Source organism: Poecilia reticulata, chromosome 3 (assembly GCF_904066995.2).
Source record: "Poecilia reticulata chromosome 3, P_reticulata-male-v2, whole genome shotgun sequence".
Taxonomy (NCBI): Eukaryota; Metazoa; Chordata; class Actinopteri; order Cyprinodontiformes; family Poeciliidae; genus Poecilia; species Poecilia reticulata.
In genome coordinates this window covers 33,601,201-33,616,151 of record NC_088832.1, presented here as the reverse complement: position 1 = coordinate 33,616,151, position 14,951 = coordinate 33,601,201, and the positions used below count along the sequence as shown (strand labels likewise).

The following is a 14,951-nucleotide window of genomic DNA, read 5'->3' as shown; positions in this document are numbered from 1 at the left end:
TCACATTTTGACTCATCTGATGATGTAATTTCTAATGATTGATAATTTGCTCAGGACTTTTTACCAAATACTTTTGTACTCGGTAATTTTTTGATGTCTGCTTTTTACTTTTACTTGAGTAAAAAATGTGCTGAAGTAGAACTTCTTGATTTTTTAGTTAACGTGCAAAGTCAATTTTTTTAGAGTCATGTTTAAAATACGTAGCATTTTTTATAATTGAAGGTAACAGTTATTTAATTGTAAAATGTCTCCATGTGCCTGAAAATGCATGATGCTGATGGAATGGAAATATTCCAATTTGAGAACAGCTGTGCAGCTCGGTGGTGGAGGGATAATGGTGTGGGCCTGTTCTCAGTGTTGGGCTCGGTGAAATACTTCAGCAGATCCAGACTTTCTGGATGATTTCACTCCAGACGTTGTGGGTTTCAGACGCTTCCTTTTGAGCAGGTTTGGTGTGGAAGAACTGGACAGAACACTTTGAGTTGAAGACGCTTGTCCCACATCAGTGTCTGACCTCACAAATGTGCTTCTGAAATCAACCCTGTGATTGGCTCAGATCTGTGATCTTCAGATTAAATACATTTTTTCCGGTTTAAATGGATCACAACTGGAAATTCCCACTTTGTTCAGTCTGTAAGCGCAACATTGTGCTTTTGGCAAACAGACGGTTTAGTTAAAGTTACAATTAACAGCAATAATTTGAGTTTAAGCCAATTGTAAGATAAATTTCGACTATTTCAGTTTGAAACTAAATAGTTTGGAGCTAAATAATTTACATTTAGTCCTCAAATTAAATAGCACTATATTGACTTTATTGAGCTTTAGTTAAGCTTAGTAATTAAATATTTTGTTTTCTTAGCAAGCTAAATATTTAGCTTGATGGCTAACAATTTAGCTTTGCAACTTAACATTTAGGCTGCTAACTAAATATTTAGCTCCAAACTATATATTTAGTTTGTGACATTTACTGATGGAGAAATGACTCAGATTTCTCTCATCGTTGGCTTAAACTCAAATTATTGCTGTAAATTTTTGACTGTTTGGCACTCCGTATGAAACGGTTCAAATGAGAATCAGGTCAGAAAAGCAGAATATTTTCAAACGGCCAGTAAAACGCCGTTCAGACAGGTTGCCTTCGTGACCGGCTCATTGTGGAAATGTGCTGAGAAGGATGAGGAGAAAGCTAAACAGCTGAGGAGTTTTTCCAGATTTGCTGCAACCAGCCGTGTTTTACAGTGCGGACCCGGGATCCGTCCTGCGGCTCCAGGTGTCGTCTTTCCCAGGTCAGCCTGACTCGGTAAAAAGCCTCTGAAGGACGTAATCTCATGCAGTCATCGTCCAACAGGACCGACTTCGGATCAGGTTCTTTGAGTGACACGCCCCTCCTTCTCTGAACTCCCATGATGCTTCGGGGCTGGGCGAGGTCGAGAGCTGAGCTCGGCAGATTGGGTCCAGGCAGGATGGACCGAACAGAACCGAACACTCAGCAACTGGAGAGGATTGGATTAGAGCCATTGTAGGTAGAAGAAAAAAGGACGAGTACATTTGAGCCAAAACACCTAAAAATTTAGAGATTATCAGAAATTTCTCAAAGTTTCAAAAGTGAACTTCTTTTTTTTTACTATTCTGAGAAAATTCCTTTTTTTTTTAGAACATTTCTGAGAAAAATCTCAACATTTCTGAGTTTTTTCTGAAACATTTTTGACTTTTCAAACTTTGAAATTTCCTTGTTTTTTCTAGAAAATTTCTGAGATAAATCAAGATTTCTGAGATTTTGTGGCAGTTTTTTAACTTTTCAAACCTAGAAATGTCCATGTTTTTTCTAAAAATGGTTTGAGCTCAATCTAAAAAAAAAAAGTTTACATTAAATATGTTTAAATATTAAATATGTCACTAATAAAAATCTAAATTATATTTACAAAAATAATTTAAGGCCACAAATCTTCATTGGATCAAAAACGAGGTCTGCAACTATGTGATTAGTCAGCATTTAAACACAATACAAAGCTGAACAAAAGCTAGTTTTAGCTGAAAAGTAACAAAACTGGAGCTGATGAAACCTCATGGCGGCTTGTGTTAAAGACATTAGGAGCAAATGTTTCTTAAAGTCACGCTCCACTCTGTAATCATACATCTGTTTTAAAGGTAAAAACTAGAAAATGGATCACAAATATTAACCAATACGATCTGCAAAGAGAACAGGGTGAGCTATTTTAAACTGTAGGACGTGTCAGATTAACACCTCAGACTGTTTCCTGTCTGTAACTGAGACGATGTTCGGCTGGCAGTGAAAATGAGTTCCTGCTCCTCCTAACGAGTTCAGAGTCTTTTCCAGCCGAGAACAAAGAAAGAAAGCAGACGCAGCTCATTTCAGGGGTTTGTCATGTTTTCACCAACGGTTCTTCAACCGTTTTTCACATTTTCCAGGCAGGTTGGATGTTTTTAAAGCTGCTCAGTTTGAGCTTTATGAGTTTTCATGTCGCAAAAGCTCCGGATTTATTTAAATGACAGCAGAATGAAGTAAATAAAGTTACGCAACAACAAAATGAACCGAGCGTCCCATCTGGTGGTGGAGTGCAGCGGTTGGCAGAGCAAACCAGAACAAGCTCACGCTGCAGTCTGGGTCTCAGTCAGTGGCGGTTTTTCACCTGGGCAGTTTTCCAGGGCGGCATGAGAAAGGGGCGTTGGGCTGAAGGAGGAGACAAATGTCTGCTGAAACCCCCCAAAAAAACAATTCCTGCCAAAACCACCTGGTCTCTGCAAGACATGACAGCGGCTTTGCTATCGCTATTGATTTGTCAACTAATATGGTAATCGATTAATTGTTAACTGGGGTATATATACAGTGTCAAAAAAGGCCATTTGCTTGAAGAACATTTTTAGAATAGTAATTAAACCAAAACTGACCAAAAATCTATACATTTTTCAATTAAGATAAAAAAAAAACAGGGGCTGCACAGTGGCGCAGTTGGCAGAGCTGTTGCCTTGCAGGAAGAAGGTTCTGGGTTCGATTCCCGGTCTTTCTGCATGGAGTCTCCATGTTCTCCCTGTGCATGGTGGGTTTTCTCCGGGTACTCCGGTTTCCTCCCACAGTCCAAAAACATGACTGTCAGGTTAATTGGTCCCTAGGAGTGTGTGTGTGCATGGTTGTGTGTCTCTGTGTTGCCCTGTGACAGACTGGCGACCTGTCCAGGTGACCCCGCCTCTCGCCCGGCACGCCAGCTGGAGAGGCACCAGCAACCCTCCCGACCCAACTGAGGGACAAGGGTGAAAGAAAATGGATGGGATGGATTAAAAAAACTTGTTGAACTCGTCAAGTGGCAGTTTGAGCTGCAACTGGTTCAAATTCTGTAAAATCTCCTGTGAAGCATGAAGAGCATGAAGAGTAATCGGATTACTGGCAGGTTTAGATCTAAAGATCCAACAAGAAAGTTTGGCTCTTCTTTATTTTGAGGAGGGATTAAGACGATTAATCTGATTAATCATGATAAATCAATTATGGAAATAGTTAAACTACTTTAGTAATCGATTGTTAACTGGAATACACAGATTCTTTTAAAAATTTGCTAAAAGAAGAACATATGCTGTGCTTTAATTAAACCAAAACTGTTTAAGAGATAAATTCATTTTACATTGAGGATAAAAAACTGTTTTATCTTTAAATATGTTTAACCCAGAATGACTTCACCTGATTCAAATTCTGTAGAATCTCCTAGGAAGCACCTTTAGCTATCCAATTATTAATCCGTTTATGGAAAAAATAATCAAAAAGGAATTTTGATTAGGACTGAAATGATTAATTATCATTAATCAATTCTTGAAATAATTGGTTGAAGTGAACTCTGGTGCGGTTCAAATGAATATGTGAACGGCAAGCGGGCTGGAAACCGCTCCGTAAGCAGGAAGTGGACTACAGCACAGGGCATTCTGGGTAAATAGAACAAATCCAACCGTGTTAGCTTAGCGCTAGCGGGAAGAATGGCTCCTGCTTTTTAGCCAAATACTAAAGAGAAATCCTCCAACCAGCTGAAATCTGATGCCACTCCATTTTTATTTCCGTTTCATGAAGGAAGTTGCGCTCAGCATCTTCTTCAGAGGTTTCTGTGTCGTTTCCTTCAGTAGTTTTTGGTGCAGCGCCCCCACAGGCCAGGAGAGGAACAGGATGCTCAAAGGGTTCGTTTGACTCAAATGTTGCAATTTTGGTTCCTGATCAAATCGAGTCTACTGGAATATCAGGCGTGGAAAACACCCTTACAGATGTATCTGAACATCTTCAAAGGTTTTTCTTTCTCTTCATTCCTCGTCTGTTTTTGGTGATCATCATGATTCGTTTACTGTCCTGTTTGCTTTAACCGATCCGTTAGTCCCAACTTCTGTTATATTGTTTGGGATTTTGCGTTCCTTTGCTCTCGTTTCACTTTCAGTTCCTGTCCTGAACTGAAACTTGCAGTTAAACTGGAGTAAAAAAATCCATTTGAATGCATTAATGAAAACAGAAAAGTTTGTCTAAACTAGTAAGAAACGGTGTATTCAGAGGTTTTCATGAAGAAAGTGTGAAATTAAACGCGGTGCTGTGGAAAACATCTGAATTCATTCCGTAGTTTTTCACATATTGAATCATTTTGTTACCAAATAAACATTAAAAATAATAAAGTGCTGCTATATGTGGCTGAATTACTTCCTCCTGTAGATGTGGGTGTAATTACAGCAGTGACACCAGCAGCCTGCTGAGATTAACGACTCTCTCTAATCTCTCATTATGAAGCCAACTTATTGCTTTTGTTATCCGAGGACTTCATCATTCAGTGGCTGAAAAACAAAGAGCGACACCCTGAAGGTCAAAATAAAGCTGCATTTTATTGCTTGAGAAACTTGCAGGCTAAAAATAACTCGGATGAATTGAGTCTGTTTGTTTTCTCGCCAACCTCAAGAAACATTTAAAACTTCTGCACCAGAATCACATCTTGACTTAATTATGGGGAAATACATGTACCACAGTCCACCATCAGCTAATACATTCCACATTTTGTTACATATACATGTAAACATGCAGCTGCGTTTCAGAACATTACCCATCATGCACCAGGTGCAGGAGAGTGTAGGCCGGCTGTGATGTGGATTTATCCTGAGATGCCGTGCGCCCACTCACCATCAGACGGCCGTTTCTTCTTCTGCACAGAGCAACAACATCCAGCCAGATAAAATCTGATGAAAAGTCACGTCAGGTCAAAAATTTAACACCGATATTAAAGGATTAATATTGGATGCCTGGAAGGAAAATGTACACAATGTAAAAATGTCTAAGAACATTTCTGACATCAAACTCAAAATGCTGGAGTTTGTTCCAGCATATTTTCAACTTTTTAAACACAAATTTTCTTGTTTTTTTTCTAGAAAATCTTTTAGATTAATTTCAATAGTTTTTTTCTACCAAGTTCTTTGTTTCATACTCAGAAATTTCCTTCTTTCAAGAAATTTCCAAGATTAAACTAAAAATGTTCTTGGTTTTCTAGCAAATGTTTGACTTTTCAAACAATTTTTTTTTCTTTTTGCAAAAACCAGCCAATAGCGTCTCAAGTACCATTAGCTTGGGTGTTTCCGCTTCCTGAGCTGCATTTTCTTTTGACCATTTTAGATGTGAATCTGTGGATTTACAGCAAATAATTCTGAGACACGTTTCAGAAGTAAATGCACAAATAGGTGAATTTCTTGCAAGTATTTTGCAGCTGCATTCTGTAGAAAAATCGCTATATGGGTGAATTTAGAGCGAATATTTAGGAGTTACGTTTCACAGCCAGTGTGCTGTCAATGTCAGGTTCTGGACTGAGACGGAGGGAAAATGGCCCAACGTAAAACTTTAAAAGATCTTCAGGAAGAACGAAGAGCGACTGAACAGGATGAGGGAATATCTCTGAAGGCTCAAGCAGAACTGGAGGAGCTCAGGTTATAAATAACCAAACAAGATGCTGACCTTGGCTTTTATTTTACTTCCAGTTGATTGATTCTGCAAGACACAACAAAATATCACATCTAATCTGTTTTCCTCACACCATCACCCAACAAATTTCCTCTTTTTGATGCTTTTCACAGGATATTTAGATTGTTTTGAATGATTTAAAATGGAGATCTGAGGGTTTATTTACTTTTCTGCTCCATCAGTTTTGATGTCGACATGCTTCCTGCTAATTTTAGGCTCCTGTAATGAAGCGGCTGCATGCTTGTGAAGCAGCTGCTGGCCTGTCCTTGTGCAGCATGCGATGCTGCGCTCCCTCTGCCTTCCCTCCCTCTGTCAGAAATGCTGCAATGCGTCTTCCTCAGCCAGCACTGGGTCAGTGTAACCAGCAGCAGCAGCAGCAGGTGGAGCTTCACCATAGAAACAACCAATCAGGTCCAACCTGATGGGTTTTCCGCTGTTCTGTTGTGATTGTTGATGATTTAATCCGTTCATGTTGCTTTGAAAAGGGGATCGGGGCAGAGTCACTAATCGATTTGGGTCAAACATTAAAGTGAAGATGAATAATTCAACATCTTTGATTCTTATATTTTAACTACAGAACAGTTTTTACTAACTGACCTTCTACTTCCAATTATAACTTTTTGAGTTACAGCAGAATTAATACTGGAAATACAATTAAAATAAGGATTTTATTTTACTTAAAATAAAAAAAATGACTTAAGTTAAATCATGCTAAAGAGGAAAATCAGGTAGTTAGTGTTAAAAACTATGGAATGAATTGAATGATCTCAAATTACGTCTTTTCTCGGCGAGTTTTAAAATGTATATACGGTTATGTACATGTGTACATGTATTGTGTGACCATATATGTGTATGTATGATTGTATATACTTCATATTTACATGTAAATGTGTATGTACATGGACAGAAGATGCATTTCATTACTGCAGGCTGCTGAGTTCATGAACAGGGTTTCCCATTTTGTAGCTTTTTGTTATTTGTGTGTAATATGTTGATAATTTTCCAAAATAAAGTGAAGTGAAGTGATGTTGCGACTGCCTGGGAGTCATTCAGGCGTTTTTCCTGCTGCTGGTTGTCAGATCGGCTGCTTGGTGTTTGAGAGGAGGCAGGAAGACTCAATGTTTGGGTTTGTTTGGTTGCAGGTCAGCGAACGCTGCGGTACCAGAGCGACGTCCTGCAGACGGTGGTGCTGGTGAACCCGGCACAGGAGGCCGTTTCTCTAGAGGTGAGTCAAGACGCCATGAGGAGGTTCTGTTCAGCCACTCTGAGCCGGTTCTGGATGAAAAACGGCTTCATTCACACGCAGAAGAAATCAATCAATCTATCAATCCATCGATGGATCCATCTATCTCTTAGGCAAAGGTTGACAAAGGTTAAAGCAGTGAAGCGTCTCAAATTTTGAAGATCTCTCAGCTTTTCTTCCTGTTCTTGTTCTTGAGGAGAAACGTAGAGGAAGCTTTCCTAACGTGTTCTGTATTTAAAGTTGAGTGAAGCAGAGGTTGCATCAGTACAAGAACAGTCAAAATATTCACTTCATTTCACCCAACAATTCAGTTTGGGTTTGAACTTTTTAACTTCATCTGTCAGAAAATATTATCAAGCCGTCACTGTAGAGCTCTGTTCTTTTACCTACGAACTTTGCTAATATCATGCTGCAAAAATATCAATCACGATAATCCTCGGTTTGATTGTTTTCATATCCTTTACCCAGACAACTGCTCTGATCACCGACACTGCTGCTAATAAGTTGCTGATTCTGAGCGGCCAGAGCTCCGACCAGGGAGGCGACATTCTTCTGCAAAGTGGAGTCTTCGGTTGGCAACAGTTTTCTGACATCATCTCCAACCCTCAAGTAAGCCTTTTGACTTCAAATACCTCGGAGCATTATTTATATTCAGAGACATGTGATTTGACATTTCTTTCGCTCTGTTTTAGGTTATTGAAGTCTTGTCCAGAGCCTCCTCCCAGGTGCTGTCCAGGCTTACTGTTTCCTGTCAGGGAGACGGGGGCTGGAGCTCCCTGGGCCAAAGCCAGGAGCAGCAGCCACTGCTTAACATTCTCGAGTATTGCTTAAACCCAGAGCCCCAACTCCCCAACATGGACGGGGTCACAGAGTTCACAGAGTATGTCTCTGAAACGGTGGACGTACCGTCACCCTTCGAGCTTCTGGAGCCGCCGACGTCCGGTGGGTTTCTAAAGCTGTCCAAACCCTGCTGCTACATATTTCCTGGAGGCAGGGGGGACTCGGCTCTGTTCGCCGTCAATGGATTCAACATCCTGGTGGACGGCGGGTCAGAGAGGAAGTCCTGCTTCTGGAAACTAGTTCGACACCTGGACAGGATTGATTCCGTCCTGCTCACCCACATCGGTGCAGACAACCTACCGGGCATAAATGGGCTGTTCCAGAGAAAAATTGCAGAGCAGGAGGAAGAGAAAAACCAAGGGTCTGGCTCTAGCAGTAATGGTGACTGGATGAAGAACTTGATCTCCCCTGAACTTGGGATTGTGTTTTTCAACGTCCCAGAGAAGCTAAAGATGCCGGAGTCTACTCTTAAGGTAAAGCGAAGCATTGAAGAGGCATCTCTCACGCTGCAGTACCTCAATAAGCTTGGCATCACTCCTGAACCTCTTCACAGGATAGTCAGTAACACTATTGAACCAATAACACTGTTCCACAAACTTGGTGTGGGAAAGTTAGACATGTACGTCTTAAACCCTGTGAAGGAAAGCAAAGAGATGCAGTTTCTGATGCAAAAGTGGGCAGGAAATAGCAAAGCCAAGACAGGAATCATGATGCCCAACGGGAAGGAAGGAGAAATATCTGTGCCCTATTTAACGTCAGTCACTGCTCTAATTGTTTGGATCCCACATCGACCCACAGAAAAGATAGTGCGTGTGCTGTTTCCTGGAAATGCACCACAAAATAAAATCCTTGAGGGGCTTGAGAAGTTGAAACATCTGGACTTCTTGCGATTCCCGGTGGCCACTCAAAAAGACATATCATCTGGAGCGCCACCTCCAATCATCAAGCAAACTAAAATAAGGTCTAGAACAGATAGCAAAGAGAGTCTCAAATCTTCACCTAAACCCCATGCTAAAGCATCTAAGAAAGAAACTAGTGGGCAGGAGGAAGAGTCAAGAACTGAAGCCACTAAAGAGAATAAAGTTGAAAAGAAAGAAGAGAAGAAACCCAAAAGTAATAGTTTAAAAGCCACCAAACAGCAGAAAAACAGCGAAGTGGCTCCTGGAACCGAGAAGACGGCAAAAAAGAAAATTTCCAAGGAAAAATCTTCAAAACAAGAGAAAGCATCTAAAATGGATGAAAAGAAAGACAAAGAGAAAAAAGACACCAAGAAAGAAAAGGTAAAGAAAGATGAAAAAATAAGAAAGGAAGACAAAAAAGAGAGTAAGGCAAAGGAAGACAAGAAGAAGGAGCCAAGTAAACCAGAGCTTAGAAAGATCACCAAACCCGACCTGAAGCCGCTCACCCCTGAAGTGAGAAAAACCCTGAACAAGGCCAAGAGTCAGGCTAAACCCAAAACTGACAAAAATAAGGCCGGCAAAGAGGAAACAAATGGGAAAAAGCCAGTTCCAAAGAGCATCCTGGATGAGGTTGCAGCGGCAGCTCTGGCTGACAGGTCCATTGTCTCCTCACCTGAGGACCTCACTGAGGACTTTGAGGCACTCAAACAAGAGGAGATGTCCATCCAGAAGACTGGATCTGTCCAGAATGATGTGATGCCTGGACCCCCAGAACACCTAGATACTAAGGCTTCTCCTCAAGCTGTAACAAGTGAGAAACTAACATCCTCAGCCACTGAGATAAAGCCTGCTGGATCTAAATCCCCCATCATCCAAGAAGACAAAAATGACAAACAAGTTACTGCTTCTCAACAAAAAGATGTGAGTCATGGCTTTGACAAGAAGTATGAAGAGGAGAAAATGGAGAAATATGACTTTTTCAAAGAAAATGTGACTGACAGATCAAAGAAAAGTGAGAGCTCAGAGGAGGAGGGCGATGTGATTGAAAAAGCAGAACTAGAAGGAACAGAAGATGATGAGGTCTTGAAATTTAAAACAGAGGAGGTGAAGAAGGAGTGGGACGCCAAGCCAACAACCGCAGGACCCCTGCCAGCCTCTGCCTCTGAGCAGTTCTCCTTTATCCAAGATGAGACCATACCTGGTTACTCAGAGACAGAGCAGACGATTTCCGATGAGGAGATCCATGAGGAAACTGAAGACAAGATCCCACAACTGCGCTATGATGTGGGCTCCTACGACATTTCTGTTCCAGATGTTCCTGGTACATTTGAATCCATGCATGGTATTAAAGAGATGAAAAGCTCTGCAGTTTCTGATGTTCCAGATGTCAAACCTAAAGCTTTTGGCCAGGAGCCTGAGCTTGCGCCTTACCCTGCCATAATTGCTGCTCCTCTTGCAGAAGAAGAGCATATCTCTTCTGCAACATCTATCACAGACTATGACAGACTGTCATCTTTCGCCACATCTGTGGCAGAGGACCAATCAATTGCCTCGGTGACGGCACCTCAAACAGAAGACGTTGGGAGGAATTCACTCTTGCTGGACACGGTCAACAGCGCTCCATCACGTGCGGAGGCTGCCCAAGGGAAAGACTATCTCCATTCAGCAGGCACCATATCCCCCACCTCCTCTCTGGAAGATGACAAGTGCTTTAAGTCTCCATCCTCTGATGAATACCAGCCTAACATTCCAGAGATAGAAAGTGATGCAAAGACCAAAACCGTCCATGAAGAAGAAGATGATGAAGAAGAGGAGGATGAGGACCAAACTCCAAATGTTGACATCCCTCTGGGTAAACTTCAAGAGGGCTATGAACAAGCTGCCTCACTGATGCACCAGGAGCAACAAAAATCTCCCTCTACTGTCATTCCTGTGCAGGCCGTCAAGGAAGACCAGACTCTCCTCGGCACAGAAGCGTTTAAGGCTGCTGCTGATGTAAAGCCTATCTCACCCCCTCCACCTTTCTCCCCTGGGCTAGAATCCCGATCCAGGCAGGACAGTGAGGAGAGATGCTTTAGTCCTGATGACAGCACCATGAAATTGGCTTCACCCACACAGTCAGTGCCCACAAGTAGTGGCTACTCTCCAACAGAAGAAAAACCCTTTAAGCCAGAGGAAAAAGATGAAGCGCTGCATGCCATTAAAGCTGACGCTCAGAAAACTGACCGATCAGTCACCATCTCAGACAATACCTCCTTTATTGGCTTGCCAGGCGACAAGACAGCTTTCGAAGCATCGGAGGAATCTGATGAGGACAGTGAGGATGACTATTACACCAAAAAGGAGTTAAAGCCCACTTTAAAAGCTAAACTCATGGAAGCAAAAGAAGGTTGCTTTTTAGATGACGACTTTTCTTTCGAAGGAAAATCTACAAAGGCAGAATCAGAAGCTCTGAGTTCAGACAAGATGCAGGTGTCCTTTAGCACAACGGAGAAACCCAAACCAAAAGTGATGTTTTCTGATGAAGATGACAAAGATGAAAAAGATGATGATTTTCCAAGTGGGGTAGGTTCTAAAACCCTTTCAGATGAAAAAGACAAAGGTGAGACAACAGATGTTGCCATTAAAGAGTCAGAGAAAAGTGTCCATTTCAGTCTTTATGAATATCCAGAGAAAGAGGGCAGAGAGAGCAGAGAGAGAGCAGTGTACACAAGACAGGATACACCATATGTTCACGGAAAAACATTCTCTTATGGTGATATTTACGACAGCAAAACAAGCTCAGAGGAGTCTGACTTGTATCGAGAGGAGTCCCAAGATAAGGTAGAAGAAAAACCTTCAAAGGATGAAGAAGATTTGCACACACATGAGTCTCCATCACAAGACACGGTATCGGACAAGGTGTTGGAGAAAGAAGAAAGAGGGTACTCCTCCTCTTCATGGCCAGAGCCCAAAAGTACATCAGCCACTGATCAATTTAAAACAGATGCTAAAGAAAAAGAGACATTTATTTATAGTCAGACTAGCCGTTTCCCTTCAGTTGCTGACCGACCTGAAGCCTCGACCACATGTTTGTCATCAGAAAAGGACCAAACTCTTGGCACAACGCCCCCAACATTCCCCTCAGTCATTTCCAGCGTCCCTTTAGCATCAGGCTACAGCGAGAAAGGTGCCTGCTTAGAGATTGATATGCGAAAGCTAACAGCAAGAGATGAGGAAGATTATGATGATGAAGTTATCGATGATGACGATGAGGACGAAGAAGATGAAGAGGAGGACGACGAAGATGGCATTGATTCTGACATGGAGAAAGGTGCCAAAGAGAAATCTGAAAAGGAAGTACAAAGTCCAGTAAGTCAAATGTTAGCCTCAAAGAGACCTGAGTTTATGGTCTCTATGGCAGGGTACGGTTACAACAGTCAGGGAAAGCCGAGCATCACAGTAACCAGCTCAAGTTCAGTGACTACAGCTGAATGTCAAGGTCAGGCTGACTCCTCCTGTGTCAGTGAAAAGCCAGTGGAGGTAGGGGCTACCAATTTGTCTAGTTACTCTTCGGGTTTTGAATACCCATACAGAACCGATGAAAAAGAGTCGTTTCTGTCAAGTCAGAGTGAAGAAAAAGAAAAAGACGACTTATCTTCAAAATCGAGAGTGGACAGTTATCACCAAAACGAAACAGTTGATACTGAATTTGATAAACAGAAGACACCAGATATTTTGAGTAAGAGCTCACTGGAAGCAAACTTTCAGTACACAACCACAGCTGCTGCCCCTGGCTACTCCTCATCTTCAGCCTACAGCTACTCCTCCTCCACCTCAGGCTCCCTCTCCACCAGCCGGCAGTTTGGAGAGGAGCTGGAGACGCCTGCGTCCGCTGAACCTCTGTTTGAGTACTCCTCATTTAAAGATGAACATTCGCTTGTTATGGATTCTCCCTTCTCCAGTTCAGCTGGTGCCAAAGATGACTATCTTGAAGTTTCTGAGAAGCAAATCACTGTAGCAACAACAGCAGAGTCTAGCTTCAGTTTAACGCGCTTCTCACCTCTTAGTCCTTTTGAGGAGGTCAAGTCCTTCCCAACGGCCTCATCTGTTGCTGTTGTTCAAGAGAAGAAGGACCATGTAGCTCCATTATGTGGAGTCACTGATAAAGGGCCTCAAGATGACTGCTTCTATAAACCTGAGTGGCCTGAAGATACCAAGTTGGACGGAGCTGCTGGGTTTGGGGCCTCAGCGGGTCCCTTTGCAGACTTCTCTATGAATAAAGAGGCCGCCAGTGCTGCTCTGTTTGGTGTCACTTCCTCTCCTCGGCCTGACATTGAAGGAAAGCATTACTTTGAAGAGACTGACAGCAGTGAAGAGGAGGATGAGGAGGCATATATGCGTGAAATGACTCAGAGGTCTCCTTCCAGTGCTCCAACTGGTAGTCTCCCATTTTGTGACAAGCCAGCTGCTCCAGCCTTCAGTGCAAAGACAAGGGATGCACTTCCAGATGTTCTTGGCTCTTACATGTCAACACCTCTCCAGACAAACAAGCCAGACACAACAAATGGCCCAACAGAGGTAAGCACCAGGAGCACCCTTCTTACAGGGGAAACAGCAGCCGGAGCACCTTCAGGCTCAGCCAGAGTGGAGTCTAGAGAGGGAGCAGCAAGGTACGTCCGGAGTTCGTATGAGTGGGAAATGCCCAAGCCTCAGATGGGGATGGTACCTGGAGACTCCCCTCCTCATTACCGCCATGATGACGAGTTTGAGGAGGAATGTGAGATGGAGCCAGAGCATCCTCCTCGCCCACTTTCTCTTGCTTCACCAGATCAGCCGTTCCGCTCACCATTCTATGCAGAAGAGTGCAGCCGAGGCGAGCAGGATGATGATGATGATGAGGACAGTGATCAGGACGTACCCATTGGAGCAACCTCTTCTTACACCAGCCGCACCTCTCCTGGATATTCATCCTCCGAATTCAGGCAGCGCAAAGAAGACCTGTCACCATCCTTCATCAACCCCTGCATGAGGCGACTTTCCAGTGATGAGGACGATGAGGAGGAAGGCCGCAGGAGCGATCAGTCACAGGAAGGGGATGAACATGACCTGTCAGTCAAGAGGAGGGCTCACAAGCAACCCCATATTCACCAGTCCCACAGCAGGGACAGTAGCTCTCTGCATCAGTCTGGTGGTATGCCTGCAGGGATGTGTCTGGCCACAGAGGACACTCCGCCCACCTCTGTCAGCGAGTCTCTACCCTCTCAGTCAGAGTCAGATCTGCATCCTGGCACTGAAGAGTACCCGTCAATTACCGGTGAAGGCAACATGGACTCAGATGAGGATGGAGAATACATGCCGATTGATAAATCTGCCGCAGGGCGAGGTAGCAATCATTCTACCTCCAGGAGAAGCCATGACCCTCCTCCTGCTCCCCTCCTGGACCGCTTCCCTCATCCACCCCACCCAGATGTCTGCATGGTGGATCCTGACTCTCTAGGCAATGGCTCTCTGAAGAAGGAACCAAAAGCAAAAAGTCTGAAGAAGTCTTCAGTCAAAACAAAATCAGCATCTCCAGCCAGGCGTAAGAGGTCTCCAATGCCTGTTAAACAGACCCCGTCACCTCGGAGTGCTTCGCTGAAGAAAAAGGACACAGACAAAAGCTCGCGCATGTCTCGTCTGTCAGATGGACAAGGCTCCAAGGAGGACGACCTCTCAAGATCAAGCTATAACCCCAGTAAAGGGCTGACAAACGGGGTCAAAACCAGCTCAGGTGAGCAAATATGTTTTGATATAATCTGTTAAGTTTTCTTTATATTTCATCAATATGTTAAAATAAAGTGCCACTCTGGTAGAGATTCATAAAAACCCTTGACGTATCATTCAGGATAATTTTTTGAAAATCTATTCTCATAGCACAAGCTCATAGCCATAGAAGGAGGTCGTTTTGTTGTCAGCTGAACCATTTTGTGATGATTTGGCCAAATGTTTTGGATTATTATGCCACCAAAAG

At 43.0% G+C, this 14,951-nt stretch overlaps 1 protein-coding gene across 2 annotated transcripts in view; it reads left to right on the top strand.

Moving 5' to 3' along the window:
• map1aa (microtubule-associated protein 1Aa) overlaps positions 1-14,951 on the top strand; it is a 35,838-nt gene that overhangs the window by 14,666 nt on the left and 6,221 nt on the right. For both annotated transcript variants that reach the window (XM_008406040.3, XM_008406041.3), the window contains 3 exons: positions 7,120-7,202; positions 7,689-7,829; positions 7,913-14,711. In XM_008406040.3, the coding sequence (XP_008404262.1) occupies positions 7,120-7,202; positions 7,689-7,829; positions 7,913-14,711 (7,023 nt within the window). The remainder of the gene's footprint in view (positions 1-7,119; positions 7,203-7,688; positions 7,830-7,912; positions 14,712-14,951) is intronic.